The sequence below is a fragment of the Biomphalaria glabrata genome, chromosome 10 (assembly GCF_947242115.1).
Source record: "Biomphalaria glabrata chromosome 10, xgBioGlab47.1, whole genome shotgun sequence".
NCBI lineage: Eukaryota > Metazoa > Mollusca > Gastropoda > Planorbidae > Biomphalaria > Biomphalaria glabrata.
In genome coordinates this window covers 14,695,499-14,714,385 of record NC_074720.1, presented here as the reverse complement: position 1 = coordinate 14,714,385, position 18,887 = coordinate 14,695,499, and the positions used below count along the sequence as shown (strand labels likewise).

General features: G+C 33.8%; 1 protein-coding gene across 3 annotated transcripts; it reads right to left on the bottom strand.

Moving 5' to 3' along the window:
* Positions 1–538: 538 nt before the first annotated feature.
* LOC106054384 (transmembrane 7 superfamily member 3-like) lies at positions 539–15,937 on the bottom strand. 3 transcript variants are annotated; one of them, XM_056043678.1, is made up of 13 exons: positions 15,878–15,937; positions 13,769–13,866; positions 13,248–13,360; positions 12,297–12,489; positions 11,359–11,513; positions 10,671–10,799; positions 10,207–10,384; positions 9,710–9,796; positions 9,329–9,409; positions 8,488–8,640; positions 8,239–8,336; positions 7,179–7,341; positions 539–6,500 (listed from the first exon to the last, which is right to left on the bottom strand). In XM_056043678.1, exons 2-13 carry the CDS (start codon positions 13,857–13,859, stop codon positions 6,244–6,246), a joined length of 1,698 nt encoding a protein of 565 aa, XP_055899653.1. In that variant the 5' UTR covers positions 13,860–13,866; positions 15,878–15,937; the 3' UTR covers positions 539–6,243. The 3 variants fall into 3 exon arrangements, with proteins under 3 accessions (XP_055899653.1, XP_055899652.1, XP_055899654.1); XM_056043677.1 differs by having other exon boundaries at positions 15,814–15,923; XM_056043679.1 differs by lacking the exon at positions 15,878–15,937 and adding an exon at positions 15,759–15,778.
* Between the last annotated feature and the right edge of the window lie 2,950 nt (positions 15,938–18,887).

Here is an 18,887-nt window from a genome sequence, read left to right as displayed (position 1 = left end):
AGCCTTTGTCGCTTCAAGGTGTTGAGTTCCTCCTTTCGATGAGGTTATCATAATATCCAAGAAAATCTTTGTTCTTAGACTAATTTATGACTGTGGCCTAGGGATTGATTATTACATCCTACTTAATTATCTGTACTTTCATTTCTGTATAGTTTAAAAACTATTATTGGTAATATTTTAGCTTTTGAATGAGAGCATGCTAATAAAATATGTAAAAAAAAAGACAAATACTAATTCAAAGTTTTAAAAAGATATTTATCCAAACATTTTAATACATAGATCCTTTATTTTCTTTTCATATCAAACATTTCAATATTTCATCAGGCAACATCATGCAAGAGAAAAAAAAAATTGCTTATCTCAAAATCATCAATGTGAAATAAATGAAAAGTTTTCAAAGGCAGTGTCAATAGTAACCAAATGTTTTGTAGATAATTCTGTGAATCCTATTGGGACAACATCTTTGCATCAGATGCGGAAAATTATGCAAGTCGCAACCGGGTTTGCATAGTCATCCTCAATCATTAGAATCTAAGACACTGCCATTAATTAAAGCAAGGTTGAGAGGCATTTAACAGTTGTTTTTTTTTTATTATTTCTAATAGCATTAAGAGAAATAGTTCTGAAAAATTCACGTTACTTTCAGCTGGGGTATTTAAATGCAGTTTCAGTTTTGGTGCATAAATAAAATGAATCCTTTAGTTTTTAAATTGACAACTTCCTGTTTTAAAATGCTGTCAAGAACAGTCTACTTCCCACGATAGTCCCTCCAGTTGGTGGCTCGGAAAGGCTACTAAGCATAAGTATGATGACTACATCTCGAAAGTCACTCTAATTAGTGCCTATGCCCCTACACTATAATCACTTCAGGAAGACATAGACAAGTTCTACGAAAACCTCAAGAAACCATTGAGATTATTCCTCAAAAGGAGCAATGGCCATTCTAGGTGATTTCATTGCAAAAGTAGGAGCAGACCACATTACCTGGCCAGACTGCCTTGGGCTTTTTTTTTTCGGCAAGATGAATGAGAATGGACAAAGACAATTCTGATCTTCGCATCGAATTCATAAAGAAATTAGAGGAAGCTTTTACAATTCTCAGTGACTGAGGTAGAAAAAACTTGAACGTTCGTACGTGATGCTATGTGCCAAACATCATTACTGGACATTGGGAACAAAACAAAGAAAAATGAAGACTGGTTTGAAGCAAGTCTGCCAGAAATGGAAACTGACACTAGAAACAAGAGTGTAGCCATGCTAAAATACTAGAAGGAGCCCACCCCTAGCACAACTTACAAGCGCTCAGATCTACTCGAAACGATGCCCAAAGAATAGCAAGACAGTGCGCAAACAAATACTGGCAGGACCTATATGAAAAAATCCAATCTTGTGCCGACTGTGGTAACATCAGAAGACTATACTAGGGCATGAAAAAAGCCTTTGGACCTCACACCAGCAAGTGTGCCCCGCTCAAGTCAAAAGATGGCTCAATCATCAGTGGTCATGCACTGCAAATGGAGCGATGGGTAAAGCACTATGCAGAACTTTACCAGATTGAAAATGTCATCTCGCCAAGTGCTTTGTCTAACTTCCTACCATTTTCAGTTTTGAGCGAATTAGACGAAACGCCCTCTGTAAAGGAACTGAGCACAGCCATTGACATACTTGCACACGGGAAAGCACCCGGAGGAGATGGTATTCCTGCAGAAGCCATTCAGGCTGGAAAGCATGCCCTAATCAAGCCACTCCATGAACTGCTAAGTTTGTGCTGGGAGCAAGGAATCGTCCCACAGGAATTGAAGGATGCCAACATATTTACAAAAATAAGAGCGACCGCTCCGATTGTAACAGTTATAGAGGCATTTCACTTCTTTGCATAGTTGTGAAGGCTTATGCCAGAGTAATACTGAAGCGGCTGCAGATCTTGGCAGAACGAGTTTACCCAGAATCGCAGTATGACTTTAGGGCAGGTCGATCCACAACAGATATGATCTTCTCCCTGCGACAGCTACAGGAGAAAAGCAGAAAACAAAGGCAATCCCTCTTTATAGCTTTTATTGACTTGACCAAGGCGTTTGACCTTGTCAGCAGAACCGGCTTGTTTGCCGTATTAGAGAGAATCGGCTGTCCAAACAAGCTACGGAAACTAGTGTCAGCTTTTTATGAAAATATGCAGGAACAGTACAGTTTGACAGTTCCGCCTCTAGGCCATTCTCCATCAAGAGCGGAGTAAAACACGGATGCGTTCTGGCTCCAACAGTATTCGGCATCTTCTTTTCAGTTGTACTCACCGGCGCTTTTAAATCCCTGGAAGATGAAGTATATATTCGTAGTAGATCCGATGGAAAGCTATTTAACCTGACACGCCCTAAAGCCAAAACGAAGAGACGGCGTATCTTGATTAGGGAACTGCTGTTCGCCGACGATGCCGCACTCATATCTCATTCACAAGTAGCATTGCAGAGGCTTGTGAATGCTCTGGCAGCTACTTGTCAAGAGTTTAGCCCTACAATAAGCCTCTCCAAGACTGAAATCCTGGACAAGATGTCGCAGAAATACCAGTGATACATATTGGAAAGCACACACTTACGGTGGTGCAGAAATTCACATATTTGGGAACAACAATAGCCAGCAACCTAGATTTAGACACTGAGCTGACAAAAAGAATAGGAAAGGCTTCTGCAGCAATGGCAAAACTCTCCAAGCGCGTGTGGGAAAATACCAAATTGACTACGGCAACAAAAATCCTAGTCTACAATGCCTGCGTTCTGAGTACACTTCTTTATGGCAGTGAGAGCTGGGCAACTTACATGCGCCAAGAACACAGATTAAATAGCTTCCACCTACGCTGCTGACGCATAATGTGCATCTCCTGGAGGGATCATGTCACCAACCAGAAAGTTTTGACACAAGCCAACATGCACAGCATCTATGCTCTCCTTCAACAGAGAAGACTATGCTGGCTCGGTCATGTCACTCGCATGCCAGATGGAAGAATCCCTAAAGACAACCTATACGCTGAACTTGCAGAGGGAGCCAGACCCAAGGGCCGCCCAAGACTAACCTACAGAGATCTCTGCAAGCGAGACATGAGAGCCACGGTCATTGACCAAAGTATGTGGGAGGAGATATCCCAAGACCTGATAGCATGGAGACAGACTGTAAGTGCTGGTACGAACTTCGCCGAATGCAAAAGAAACGAAGCTGCGTCAGCCAAGAGAAAGAAAAAGAAATATGCCCTGTCAGCTAGATTTAGGACAGATGAATATACATGTGCACGAACTGTAGCAAACTCTGCCGTTGCAGAATTGGCTTGATCAGTCACTCCAGATTCTGCCCCATCTCAAGACGTAACCAAAACCAGTGACTCATCTGGTCGCACTCCATTGTCTTTGAAGACAGAAGGAGCCATATACATACAATTGAAGATAAAAATAATAATAAAGTTTATAATGTGACATGAAGGAAAACATTTAGATACTTGACTTTTTCAATAAAATGTACTTTAATGAGTCATGATAGCTGTGTTCATAGTAGTATTGCTTCTAGAAATAACCTCAAATACTGAGGGTAATTTAAAGAATCCCACATTATAATCATTTACTGCAATTCAAGTTACAACTCAAAAGAATATTTTAATTGGTTGCAAAAATACATTTTTAAAAGTCATGGATAGGCTGTAATCCAACCCTAAGTAAAATCAATTATAAATAAATGATTTTATACAAGGCTCATGCTGGCCTTAAAAGAAAAACAAATTGAATAGTATTTCCTTGAAATGTAAGCTCAGACTTTTACTTCAGTTTGTGAAAGAACATAAAACTTAATGACATCCCCAAGAAGTTTGGTATTTCAATAGGTTTGATTAATGCCCCATCTCTTTTGTATTGGCATTGCTATGAATGGTGCATCTTGCATAAAGTATTCTACAGTTTGTGATGTTCAAATCTCAAAATAATTTGAATTGCACACAATTGAAAACCATGTATCGGCTAGATCAAGTTACTGTGAACTCTGAGTGTAACCCATTCACCCACTTTTCTGGTTAAAAACAAAGAGTTTTTTTTTTACAAAATAATGCTTTCAATAATTTTAGAACAAAAAAGCCCCATTAACATTTGATTTACATGGTTGACATTGTACACTGCAGTATAATCATTTTAATTCGAAAAATTAGTAGAAAAAAAAAGATTTAAAAAAAAAAAACGATACAGCAGGTTGTCTTTTTATTGTTCTGTACCAAACAGGAAGAACATTAAATAAAAATCTGTATAGAGAAAACTACTTGAAGCATTGATTACATTCTATATAGAATACAATTATACAAATACACTATAATATCATTACATATGTACATTTATGCAAAACAAAATATTATAACCACCTTTGTTAGGTAAACAATACATACGTTCTATTGCATTATGTGTAGAATATAAGAGAAAAAAAATGTTCTTCAAGAGACTGGTGAAGTTCTACTGTTCAAAGACTAAAGGGTTTTATATGAAGGGAGGTAATATTCAAAATATTCTTGTTCCCAAATATAAATATAATAGTTATTGCAGCATAATGAAATAATTTCACAATAAATTACAATGAATGAAAGTTGATTATATGCACCTACAAAAATCCATTTACAGAAAAATAATATATACATGTATTATATATTAGATATACATTGGAATAATTGACAATCATATAAAACAAAATTAGTTAATATCAAATTTAAATTTATTTGAAAGACTCAGTTTTAAAAATTGAAACCAGCAATTAAATATTTGAATTTGGTGTATTGGACCATGGGTTAATCAGACCATCTGCTTATTAGGACCAAATCCTAAAGTACTAAAACAAAGTCTATTATATATGTCTATATGCTTACTTGGACCAAAATTCAGTAAACAAATAGTGACAACAAAAAAATGAAAAGTAGCCACTATTGTGAAACTTAAAACAGGTTGAAAATTATGAAGATTTTTTTCCTATTGACAACAAGCTTCAATGCTATGATGAAAATTGGCGATTAGGATGCTGCTATTGTTGCTCAAATTGCAGAAACACATGATTGCAATAGAAGACCAGAAAGTGATGGTCATGCCCCTAATAAGTTAACACAGAATGCTAGGAAAAGCTTTGAAACTTGTGCCGCTATTTCATACAGGAGGAAAACAAATGCAATCTTATTGGTGAAATAGATGTTAATGATGATTTATTGGTTAGTGCACTCTGCCAAGAGAATGTGTCAGATCACATTGGATAAGTTCTGCAAATGAGTAACTTGAATAAGAACCTTTTTTTATTAAGCTTTGCATACAGAGTACCTTATTTACTGTGTTGTAGTTTGTCTCGAAAAAACTTGTTTGCAAATTTATTGTTCAATAAACAAAGTTCATAAACAGTACTTCTTTTTGTACATTCACTTTATTTTATATCACACAATAAAAGTTTAATAAACATATCCTATGTTACTTATATAATAGTACATCCAATCTTGTAACCTAGGGAATATTCATGTAAAAATCAAACCAACTGATTATTAGGACCAAAACAATTGCATTTCGATGTGGTCCAATGAACTCAAATAGATTGTATATGCCTTTTTTATCTACAGAATTATAATTTAAAAAAAGAAATGGTGTGATGAAATATGAAAAATCACTACAATAGTCAAATTTCCCCTTGTTAAGCAATGACAAAGGAAGGAAGACAAGGATACTGAGTTTCTAAACAAAAACTTTGTTTTTATAATATACTTCATTTTCTTGAATTGTAAAAACAAATGCAGCATGAAACATTATGCTAACAGAAATATTATGTTATTGTCATTTATACAAAATGCAGATGGTGTGCTTCCTCTCCCATTTTTCTGAAGCATCAGGCAAAATGTGAAAAAAAAATTCCTTAAGCAAGGCAAGTAAACTTAAAGTCTGTCTAACTCTCAAGCCCCAATAACGAATTTATATGAAAAAACAAACACTTGTAAACTTAAAAAATATCAGTTACCAAAAATTAACATAATAAAAATCATTAACAAAATACTAGTCCAAATAAATGCAATCATCAAACCTCTCATAGTAACATAATTGGACCAAACCTTAACACTCAAAGGTTAGGTAAGGCTCAATGTGTGTTTATGCATTATTTTTTGCCAAACAAACAAAAAATTGATAAAATTAGACTGCATTATGTTAGTGTAAGCCATTAGTTTGGAATAAAATCTTTATCATCAATGTTCATGTGACTAAATTATGTGACTAAATTATTGTTTGATCGTCTTGATCTTCTTGGTACTGCTCCATATCCATGTTGTCTTGATGTCAGAAGCCTAGCTGTCTCATTCTGGCTGGACAGAGAGTCTCCAGAATTGTCTTGCTCGACATCATCATCAGCCACTGGGAGTATCGGTCTTATTGAGATATATCGTTCTCGTGGCCGCTCCCTGTAGAACTGCCAGAAAATGCTTACAACAACCAGGACTGGCCAAAATGTGAACAAAACAATGTCTGAAAGGCAACAAGTAGAAAGATTTAAGTTCTACTTCTCTAGTTCTTATGAATATGCATTAGTATGCACAGTAAAATAAAAGAATAGCTAGGATATTTTGTCTGCAGTTCCATTACTGTTACTAAAGATAGTTACAATTACTTAAGAACAAACAAGGTGTCTACAAAGATACAATTGTATGTCAGCAAGTTTCACTCACTCAGACATAATTACAACAGTGGTAAACACCTACAAAACTTTCAATAGCTAAGAAGTTTGTCATTTTGTGAGAATAATAATTATTGAACAAAAGTTGTAACTCTACATTGATGATATTATGTGCAATAATGAGAGTAGTTAACAAACAAGATTTCAAAGTCTAGCATTATATATGGTAAATTTGAGAAAACCTTAAGAAAATGAAAATATTATATGTACATTTTTTAAACTGAAATCTATTTTATTAATTTACAATTTTACTGATATATTTTTTTTTATTAAACTTTGAATAGATTTATATTTAATTAACAAATAAAGCCCTATATTAATCAATATTTAGTTTAATTTTCAAAACCAATTAGTTTTCTTCACATGAAAATAATAGCAGTTTTTCAATTGACCAAGTTTTTCCTTAGTTTCTAAGCAGACACATTTTTTGTTTTACTCTTCTTTTGTGTCACTCATCTGCACACACATACCTTGGGTATTGCAAGGGAAGATAACTGTAACATCCAAGTAATCTGCCATTGTTTGATGGTAGATGGAGTTGAGAAAAATAGACCTGAAGCTGGATCTTAATGGTATTCCAAAGGTCATCAGAAATTGGAAGCTGCCAACCAAGCTGCATGAGGTGATGCATAGCTGACAACAGAGTTTGCAATACATATCAGCAATTAATAAAATGGAGTTAAGATTAGAAATAAAGCCACAATAATCTATGATTCTTATTTCTGTATCCATTTGTTTTACTAAAACAAAATCCTTTATAAATTTTGGACACATGTAACATATTTAGCCAAGCTTCTTCAAAAACATTATATTTAGCCGAGGCTAATACTGTTTAATAATAAGAAATCACCCCACTGCATACAAATTGTAATACAAAAGTTACCTTGAAAAATTACTTTTGAAAATGAGTTGTTAAATGCTGGGTAGACCTTGCAATCTATGGGGGCAGATGATGTAAAGCTCATCTGTTGCTATCGCAAGTGTTAACTGGAGTGTCATGTGGCCACCACAATGACAAAAAAAAAATGACTTCCCCAATGTGTGTCAGATACACATTTGAATTAAGTTAACTCGGGGGAGCTAAAAAATACCTTCCAAATCAAAAATTGGAACTTGAGACTCCTCGATTAAGAAGCCAAGCACTTAACTTCTCTGCCACCTCACCCCAAGTTGGGGAGAATAAGGAAGAATAATGGTAGCACTAACTGATGCTTAATAACTGTAGACTTCTGAGAAGGATGATCCTCACTAACATGGATGCCTGCCTGGTAAGCATGCTGAACTGTAGTTCGGACTTGTCGACGTTCCTGGGTTCATACCCTGCCCGCTGCTAGGGTTAGGGAGGTTTCAACTAGGAAGTATATTATCTTCAACTCTGAAGGAACATTCGAAACATGTCAAACAAGCATACCAAGTAGGTCTTAATATTTAACTGCAGTTTTTGCTCTGCCTGCACTTCTCAGTAACACAGAGCCACTGGCTAGATAAAAAGAAATATTTTTTTAAAGTTAAAATTAATAAAAAAGTTACCAGTCTGTAATATGCCAAGAGAGCAACTGTATAGATAAGTATGCCACAGAGAAAGGCCAAACTGTAATTCATCTCTGTCATCCACCATACTATGTTGCCTAGAAACACAGTGTCAGTAAAACAGTATGTTAGTTTTTAATCTTTAACATCCTAAAGTTAATAAAGGAAAGCTGCATTCTAGTATTAAGTTTTTAGGAATACAAACTAAAACATTATACTGAATAACTTTGTTTTTATCTAACAATGTACCAAACGGTGTGAAGAAGAGAACACTGGACATCAGATAGCCAGCACACAGCCCAACTAAAAACACAGACAGTGTTGGAAATTGATAGTACCACCAAAACAGCAACCACAATAGTCCTCCAACTACACCCAGAGAGAGTGAGACTGCCAACTTCACTGAAACATATTCAATCATAATACATCTATTTAAAACTGATTACATCTATTTAAAACTGGAATGCTTACAACAATAATTTCAAAATATTGATTTTAGTTGTTTCCAAAGAGAATTATTTTTGTTTAAACAATGTTAACACTTGTATCAAAGAAAACAAACTTAAAGTCTGAATGAACCCTGTGCTACTTCCATCCAAACATGGCATTTAATAGAAGAACTTGCCTCTGAAGCCTAAGGTGTTATATGGCCAGTAAAACTACCAATTCCTTTTACCTAACCCTTCTTCTTCTTCCTCGTTCTCATTGTTATGTTGGGAGTGCTCAGATGACTATACCAATATCTGAGATGAACAGCATAGTGGTTTCCAAATTAGGAAGCTCTCCATATAGTTTTCTTTCTATAGGGGTGTTTTGGGGCCAGTGTCTTGTTCAGGTCTCTTGATAAAGAATGCTGTTTTGAAGGACATGGTCATCATTCTCTGATGACACTCCAGAAGGGCAGATTTTGCTAGTTTCAATTTTAAGCTTCCAGAATATTTACCTACCCAGGTCCCAAAATATCTACCTACCTAGTGTAAAGTTGAATGGGAATATTTGAATTAAATAATATAAATAGCCCATGTAAATGGGAATATGTTTATCTATAGTTGAGCACTAGCAGTGCATTAATTATAAGCTTGATACCAACCTGTTTCATCCTGATCAGGATCTGTAGAGATAACGATGTAAAGGAGGAGAGATGTGAAGATGTATCCAAAGAAACACTGAGCTGTAAAAATAATATTTTAATTCCATTCAATCTATAAAAAAACTAAAAACGAGACAAAGCTACCTTTACAACAGCATAGTAAATAATATATAAATAGTATATTAATATTTAATCTCAATTTTGTTTCCAAACCAAAATACTTTTTATTAAATGGGCTTTTTTATAAAACAGATTTATAGGCTTATAGAATAATGTGTCTAGCAATAGACAAGCTTCATTCACTTTCTTGCATAAAAGTTTTCCTGATAACAAACAGAAATCAAAAGTCTAAAAATAAAGAGCTGACTGGAAAGCACTTACTTGTTTTAAAGTAATTATGACCTAGTGCCATTAAAAAAAGACCGCAGAATCCAAGTATGATTGGAACAATAATCTCTACAGCTGTCACTAAAAAAAAAATGAAAAAAAAATGTAATGACCGTTACCCACATGTCATGGGTTTTGCTATGTTATGACAAACATAATTTGAATAATTATATTTTCTTTAAAGTTAGGTAGCTTCTTCATTGAGACTATGCATAGGGCGTAATTTTCTTCTGTAAAGAAGAAATGTCTTCAATTTATAAATTAGTGATGAAAGCTGGGTTGTTAGGACACAAAAAATAGTTAATAATATTATCTACTTCAATAGTACAGAGACAGAGTCTAGTAATAATCTACTACCAGGTATTTAACCAGGGAGAAAGAAACAAGTATCACTGAAAGGTGAATGTCTTACACATTGGCCAAGACACTTTCCTGATGAAAAGGTAAAAAAAAAAGTTTAAAAAAAAAGGGGAAAAATAACTACAACCTACATTGAGAACTACATTCTCCTTGCTTATGATCGCAGGAGTAAGTGACAGTAGTTACATAAGCAGCCTGACGTCCTGTGTCTTTCCTAGTGACAATCACTGCATACACAACTCCCTGATTAGGTTCTGATGTGATTGCTACCAAGGACTTTGAGTTTGGGCCATCACTTACTGATGTAACCTGTGATTAAATAAACTGCAAAAATGAATATTTCTTTTAAGTGAAAACAAGGAAGATTTTTGCCTTAGAATCTTGGTATAACACAAAGTTTGGCAAGTCACTTTTGAAATATCCCTTTTACATAAAATTCTCTTTTTACTTTTATTTCAGCTTTCAGAAAAAGAAGTGAAAATGAGAGATCCAATCATGACAACAAATTAAAAACTAACTTCTTTCTAGAAAAACAATTTTTATACAAGGTCAAGCCAGTTTAAAAAGAAAAAAAAAATCTTTTTTTTTTGTTCACCTTTGTGCCATATTTAATGATATCATTAGTTGTCAACATTTTCTTGGTGGCATGAATGAACTCTTCCAAACTTTGATCACGAGCAGACAGAAAGTAGGTGTAAACATCATAGGTCAGAGAATCACGCACCTGACAGGAAGCAATAAATCAAAGAATCAGCATATAAGAAAATCAATCACTAGAAAAAAAATAATTTTATAAATAGGCCTGAGAATATTTAAACTTATGTGCAGCAGTAGTCCTTAATCTTCTCTCAAGTACCATTAAGACTAGACTTTTTATTTTCAATCACCCCAGCACCATTTTCATTCATGATAAAAAAAGATTGTATTTTCTCTCATTTCTGCATCTTCAATAGCAGATATGTCTGTAAGTATTCCCCAATCCTTCTGCCATCTCTTAAGGATAAACTTTAAATAAGAATTAGCTCCTAAATGAACTTTCTTTTTAATGAACATTAACAAAATGAAGAGAAAAAGCAGAGAACTCTGCAACAGACCCAACTTCCCCATGACTTGTGTATGGCTAGCTATTCAAAGCAAAGACTGGACTTCACAGCCATCTTCGAGTTCATAGAAAATGCTCATCTTCATCTATAAATGAAGAACTATATAACTCCTTAAAGAAAACAATCATTGAAAAAAGAACTGTGAAAAAAAAAAGAATACTTATGAAAAACATTAGTCACTTTTTGAAGTTCACAGTTAATAGGATCTTGGCCTATTGGCACTGCTAGACTGGCCCACTGAAACCAAACATCTGTGCGCTTCAGTTTAGACAATAAAACTATAGATGGGTCCACCTCCAAATTAAAAACTTGGTTACATCCTCCAGGTAAAGGATCTGAGGATAAAAAAAAATTAAAAATAATACACAGAAAAACTGAAATAATATGTCAAATCTTTAATCCTGTAGTCGATTTAGTATTTAAATCCTATCTTCCTATCTTGTCTATAAACATCATTAATTCATGTTATAATTTGTATCTATACAATTATACATTTACATATAAATATTCCAATTTGTATTTACACAGTTATAAATGTATACATAAATATACAAATTTGTATTTACACAATCAAAATTAAGAACTTCAAAAGGAAAGAAAATTGAAAATTAAACACATTGAAAGTAAAAAACACTATTTTAAATAGACAATGCAAACTCCTAGGTACCAGTAATTAGCTCTGAAACAATTAAGTTTGTCCACGAATACCTTTTGTTTTGCTAGATATTGTAAGCCAAATTTGATTAGTAGTTATTTTATACACTAATATACTATACAGAAACATGGCATAAGAGAATGGTTGGGGATTTGCCCTTGGGCCATTGTATGGCCTGAAAGCTATAAACTGATTAGGTAGTTCCAACTTAGCTAATGTATATATAGCCTGCAAGTTATAAATAAACCGATTTGGACATCTAGTTTAAATGCAGAGACCCTAAGTGGATATTCAATATTCAACTAAAATGATAAGTTGCTTTTTTCTTTTTGCCTTTTTAATAATGTTGACAGTGTTTTAGTCTATGAAGTAGTATTAATTAAATTAAAAAAACAAGAAATACTATCAATGAATTAGTTGTAATGAGATTTTGTATAATCTTGTATTGTGTGCCAAGACTTACCATCAGGGAAATAGTATTCAAGATAATAGATAGCTGTTACATTTTCTGTTCCTTCCACTCGAATGTACCATGTGACATTCTGCTGATGCAGCTTTAGAACCTGGATCATGCCAACACTACTCCCAGACTTAGTTGTAGAATAACTGAATGTGCTGTCAGAGGACAACGAGACGTTGCTAAACTGGCTATGAAACTAGAAGGAAAAAAACAAAAACAACTAGTATGTAATAAAAAGGAGTTGTTAAATTGCACTCATAATTCATTTGCTTTTTTTAAAAAAGTAGATTTTTCATATCAGGGTTTATCAAAGAAAAACTCTTATTGAAATAAATTTTTTAAAATTTTAAAATATAAAAATATCATTGGTGATTTTTTTTTTTTTTTCAAGAATGGAATAAAAAAGGGAAATAGACTTTTTCGAGTTGGTAGGTAACAATGGGTGTCTTTAAATTAGAGTCTGATTTACATCAATAACTGAATAAAGTTGATATTCTACTAAATTATTTTCCATGCTAATAATGTCCTCATACCTGAGGGCACACTAGGTATGCCAAAGCAGATTCAGCCACTAATATCTATACATGATATAACAGCTCATATACACCATACAGTGTGTTCAAGAATAGTGAATTTTTAAATCCACAGGTTTGTATTAGTGGGTCAAAATGGTATACAGAGCATGAAAAATGTTTTATAAACAAATATCATGAATCAAGCATAACTGACATTGATAATTAAATAAGTTCTACAACTGCTGTTTTGATTAGCTGTTTAGCCTGGTAAGGCATTTCAAAAAGTATATATCATACAGACTGATAATTAATCTATAGATTTAGTATTAACAAAACAGAATCATAATTCTTTTTTCTTAACTAATGCTAAGTAACATTCAGTAAAATTATCTTCTTTTTTCTCCATAAACTATGATAAATGACCATATTTAATACTAACCTGGATCTTTATAAAACTGAGGCCATTAAATGAACCTTTGGTCCATGCTTGCAAGGTTTTATTAGCGGCTAATGTGATAACAGAAGGGCCTACACTTTCCAGCTCTAAAATGTCTGAAAATGAAATATATTTGTAAATAATTATCAAACTGTTTTGTAATAAACCATAAGGAAATATTTGTAATGGAGTCTGTACCACCATCAATATAGAGAACATGCCAGTAGGGTAGCCAATTCCTGATGATGTTGTGGGATCAAATGGGGGATGGTAGCGGGCAGGGTATGAACCCGGGACCATGAACAAGTCCAGTTCACATACCACACGACCATGCGCCAAACACCAAGAGAGAATCTAAAAATAAGTTTAAAGTCCGTACCATTTAAAAGCAATTAAAATTTCTTAAACTTAATTAAAAAAATATTTTGTTCAAATATGCATCAAAGAAAAAAAATACATTTATAAGACACTATAGTAAACGTAATAAAATTTAATTAAAATTCATTTGCCTTACTATAGCTTACCTCCATTTAATACATCCCAAGAACAGACAACAACTAGGAAAAGCAAATAACTATTTTGTCTAGCCATGTTTAAAGTTTTAGTTCTACTCATATGTAGCCTGCAAGGTTAAACAGAATAAAACACAAAATTAATTTGCTTGGACTTTGACATCATTAAACAACAATATTAAATTATTTTTGGGGTGGTAAAAAGTATGGAACTGTCCCATGATATTTCAAAGCAAATTTAGGATCAGCATGACATGAATTTGTTTTGTGATGAATTCAAGAAAAGTGAGAAGAATAAAACTAGGACTTCTATCTGCCTGGAACAACACTAGGACTTCTATCTGCATGGAACAAAAATATTCTCTAATTTTTTTTAGATCCATCATACTTTTTTTTTTTGGGCATTGTGTTATAGGAATTTTTTTTTCTATAATTAATAATTCAATGAAATTAATTTCTTTTGTTTTAACATTCACCTGTATGTGGGTGATTTTCCAAAGTGGAATAGAAAAGTTTGTGTATGGCATTATAGTCTCTAGAGTTTTAGTTTGAAAAATTGAGAGTACATTGACATTGACATTATTGTGGCAATAAAAACATGATAATAGAGTAAGAAATTAATGACATTAACTATAAATACAGAAATTAAACAATGAAAGATATTTTATAAAGATCCCACACAAAACTGAATGAGGCAGGTGAGAATACTACTGGCACTGTACTGGAAACTATCATGTTTTGGTGGAGATTATTTAAGATCAAAAAGTGACAGAGTCATTCCACTTCAACTGTTAAAGGGAAACTCCGATGGTTTTGTCAATTTTAGTTATTGACATATTTAAATTCTGCGTAAAAAGTTGTAATAGTAAACATTTTACCATTTTTTATTTAAATGCTTAGAAACATTTATATTTAATAAATTAGTCAGTAAATTCTTGACATCTAAAAAAAACGGGGTTCTATGAGATTTTGTTTTAAGCTAGTTCATACGTCACTTCCCTCAACAATACTGAAAGAGAAACTAGATTTGACCAATCGTATCGCTTCATTCTAACAGTAGCTGTTAGGCTTAGTGACTGCTTAGTCCAGAGCTATGATACTTATATATATATATAAATACATGTATAGATAGATCTAAAAGCATTAGGATAATCAAATCGAGAAAAAAAGGCATTTTCATCTAAGCCTCTCTCTGTCCCAAGAAGTAAATAGATCGTGTGTCTGACTGATTTGAACAAACTGGTCAGTGTAAGGCTAGTCGAGACTACGTGTAGTCGGTCATGACAAGACAACCAAGCTATAGTGTTTGTTGTGTGTTGAGTGGTCTGGCTAGAAAATACACACTGCTGTGGTTAGTCAAGCATGTAAATCTACTTTTAATACGCATTTTTTCTTTGCTTACAAGATCCTATATCTAACTGCATAGACCAAGATATATTTCTTTTACGAGAATGTAAACTTTGCTGTATGGTCTCCTGTTATACAATAAGTCAATAGATTAAAACACCTTGGTGACATCACAGAGGCACATAGTAGAAACCCAGTGAAAGTCTGACTGTTTTGGATGCGCAGGAAAATTACGTCGGAAAAACATCAATTACTAAGTAATTATTGCAAAGAAAAAAAAAAGAATCATATATTCATTATCTGTAAATCAAAACACATAGATCTATATGATATTATATCAAAAATTGTCAAAACCATCGGAGTTTCCCTTTAACAATGTCTTTGCTAGATTCTAGTTAACCTATTTGACTTTAGTTAGGATATACTCTAGATCTATACTCTATATCACTATATATTTTACAGTTAGATTTTAGATAGAATCTACAAGTGATCTAGTGAAACTGTGAGCAACTGTCTAGATCTACTAACATGACTTTGAAACTAAAACTTAAAGTTAAAAGTGAAACTAAATTAAAATATTTTTTTTTTTAAAAGTGAGTGACACAGTGACAGTGATTCGAGAGGGATTAGACTGAGTCTCAGTGGGAAGTTTTACCGATTATTCTATATATAATTATTATAATAGGCCTATAGATCTAGATCTAAGTAACCTTTTCTTAAAACAAGATCTAGAGTAGATCTACTACTACTAGTCTAAATTTCTAAATTCTTAGCCTTTTTCCCCATTTACGAGCTCCACTCTCTTCCGTGTGAGACAAATATTTACTTTATAAGTTACTTATTTTTAATGTGCGCTCACAGACCTATATCTTTATATTTAATACTATAACCATATTCATATAGTAACCATGCTATAACTATATAGGACAGCGCACCTATGCACCCCCCTACCCCCCCCCCCCCCCCGCGCTTTAAAAAAAAGAGGGGGGGGGAGGCACGACGTCCTTTCAAGTGGGGGCCGGAGTGCATTAACGTCTTGGCAAAAAAAAAAAGGGGGGGGGGAGGGCGAAGGAATAAAAATGGATGGAAGGGGAACATAATAAATCTCCAATACAGTCTCCAGAACTCTTCTAGGTCTAGTACTCAAAACATTTTTAGCGGCACCCGAAAGGGGAAAAGACGCTATTAGTTTTGTGCGAAATGTCTGTCCGTCTGTCCGTCTGACCGTCTGTCCGTCCGTCCCGTTTAGATCTCGTAAACTAGAAAAGATATTGAAAATCCGACACACAATATTTTAGACCATTCAAAGTTCTGATGCAACGGCTACCTTTTTTTTTTTTCTGAAAGCGAAAAATCTAATTTTTAAAATCAGTTATGCCAGCAGTTTTTTAAAGAGAAAAAGCTAATTTGTATGCATTATAAGTAAGACCTAATTTAAAATGAATAGTAGGCCCCTAATCTTATAAACTTCATTTTTATGAACATACTACCTATTGCGGAAATTTTTTTTTTTTTAAATTTTTTTTTTGAGGATTCGAATAAGAGATTGAGCCTTTTCAAAACAATTGGATCAATTATAAGACATCAGTTAGGCCAAGGGAAGCGCGGTGGCTGAGCGGTAAAGCGCTTGGCTTCCGAACTGGGGGTCCGGGTTCAAATCCTGGTGAAGACTGGGATTTTCAACTTTGGAATCTTTGGGCGCCTCTGAGTCCACTAAGCTCTAATGGGTACCTGACATTAGTTGGGGAAAAGTATAGGCGGTTGGTCGTTGTGCTGGCTACATGACACCCTCGCTAATCGTAGGCCACAAAAACAGATGAACTTTACATCATCTGTCCTATAGACCACAAGGTCTAAAAGGGGAACTAGTTAGGCCAGGTTCACATCTAACTTTACATTCACTTTCACCTATCCTTTGATCTGCGGGACCGTTGGGGCACTACACAAGATCTGTTAACCTTCTTTCTCCATTCTTATCTTTCATTTGTCTTTGATATAATTTTATTTGCATGTTCTTTCTGAAAATATTGAAGCCTGCCTGGATGGACCTTTTCGGGGGCCGATTTTGAGTTTGTGTTTCCACACAAACTGTCTTTTGTAACCTTGTTTTAAATTAGCTAGATTCTGTAAAACTCTAGAATAGAACTAGATCTATTTAAAAACAAAAATTGACTACCTCGAAATTTGGATTCACACATATATATAGGCCTAGATATTTAATTTTTTGTTAACAGCGCTTTAGAAAAAAAAAGTATTGTAAATCCTAAATTTAAAATAAAATCTTTAGGTTTCTTTTCTTTTTCATTTCATTTTCTTTACATTACTCGGACACGGGAGCTTATAGCTGGCTAAGTGGGGCGCGAATAATTTTTTTTGGGTGCGCCACCAGTAAAAGTTTGAGAAAGACTGATATAGGGGATGTGTGATGGGCAGTGCTTTTTTTGTGACGGTACGCACCGGTGCGGCATACTGGCACCTTTTTCAATGTGGGTAAAAATTATTACTTTTCTTGTATTTAAACGTTTATTATTAATTAATTAGTAATTAAAAGTTTGGCAATCCATCATTTTCTTACAAAAAAAAAAAAAAAAAAAAAAAGCACCGCTGATGGGTATTTCTTGACGAATGCTCTTCATTTCAAGAAATATTTGTACTATATACCGGACGTCCCGCTAATAACATGCCCTCCTTTTTTTTTTTTTTTTTTGGTGTCCTGTCTCCGCCTGGCTTTTACTCTGTTAACTGTCATTATATTTTATCCTGTAATCAAATTAACTATCCTTCATATCTTTTCATTCAAACATGTAAAACACTCTTGACATTTTTTTTTACAAAGCTTATACCAGCTCACTCTATCTGTCTGTCTGGTACAATATTCGTACATTCCCACATCCATTCTTGGATCAAGTAGAAACTTGACACAATTATTTATTGTACAAAAAAAAACAACATATATCATTTACTTGGTATCGAATACGGGTACAAATGCTACTTACTGAGAGATTTGGCTGTATATAATATATCGAATTTCACTTAATACGTATTGTATACGGTTTTTCTCCCACTTCCCATTCTCCCATTAGATGAGTTTATAGGTCTATAGATACAGTTAAAATCTTATTTCCACTTTATTAAATGAAAATAAAAAGTGTTGATACTACGCTGAATAAATAAATCGTGTCTTTTTTTTAGAACTAACATCTGTATATAATTAAAAATAAAGAAGAAAAAGAAAGAATTATATCGGAGAGGCTGCCACTAGGAAAATTTAGGCTACCCTCAAGAAAAAGAAATCATAGCCTAATTGATATGTCGTTTGGTCCTTCCTACTTTTGCTATTTTAAAGGCTTCAATTCAAGGTCACAAGATGCTTAGAAAAACTACTGAGTAGGCCTACTCAATACGAAAACGAGTTTTTCCAATGACATAGTATGTGGTATATTGATTGGGTATAATGATAAACTTCTTTGAGTTGTTAGCGCCCCCGAAAGGGGAAAAGACGCTATTAGTTTTGTGTGGCCTATCTGTCGTCTGTCCGCCCGTCTGTCCATCCCGTTTAGATCTCATACACTAAGAGAAAATGAAAATCGGACATCGTGATATTTTAGATCATTCAAAGTTCTGATACAACAGCTACTTTTTTCTTTTCTGCAAGCAGATTTTTCATAAAAATACACAATTTTTACAACCATTCCCTATTAATAGTAACAAACACTGGAGGCTTTTTTTTTTGTAAGGGCGATGACCATTTACCATTTTTTAACATAGGCTATTTATGCTAATA

Excerpts from the sequence above, each read along its gene's own strand:
- LOC106054384 (XM_056043678.1), bottom strand. The coding sequence starts at position 13,859 with ATGAGTAGAACTAAAACTTTAAACATGGCTAGACAAAATAGTTATTTG. Across the intron at positions 12,490-13,247 it reads TCAGTTTTATAAAGATCCAG|TTTCATAGCCAGTTTAGCAA; the intron begins GTTAGTATTAAA and ends TTTTCCTTCTAG. Across the intron at positions 8,337-8,487 it reads TCTCTTCTTCACACCGTTTG|GCAACATAGTATGGTGGATG; the intron begins GTACATTGTTAG and ends CTGTGTTTCTAG.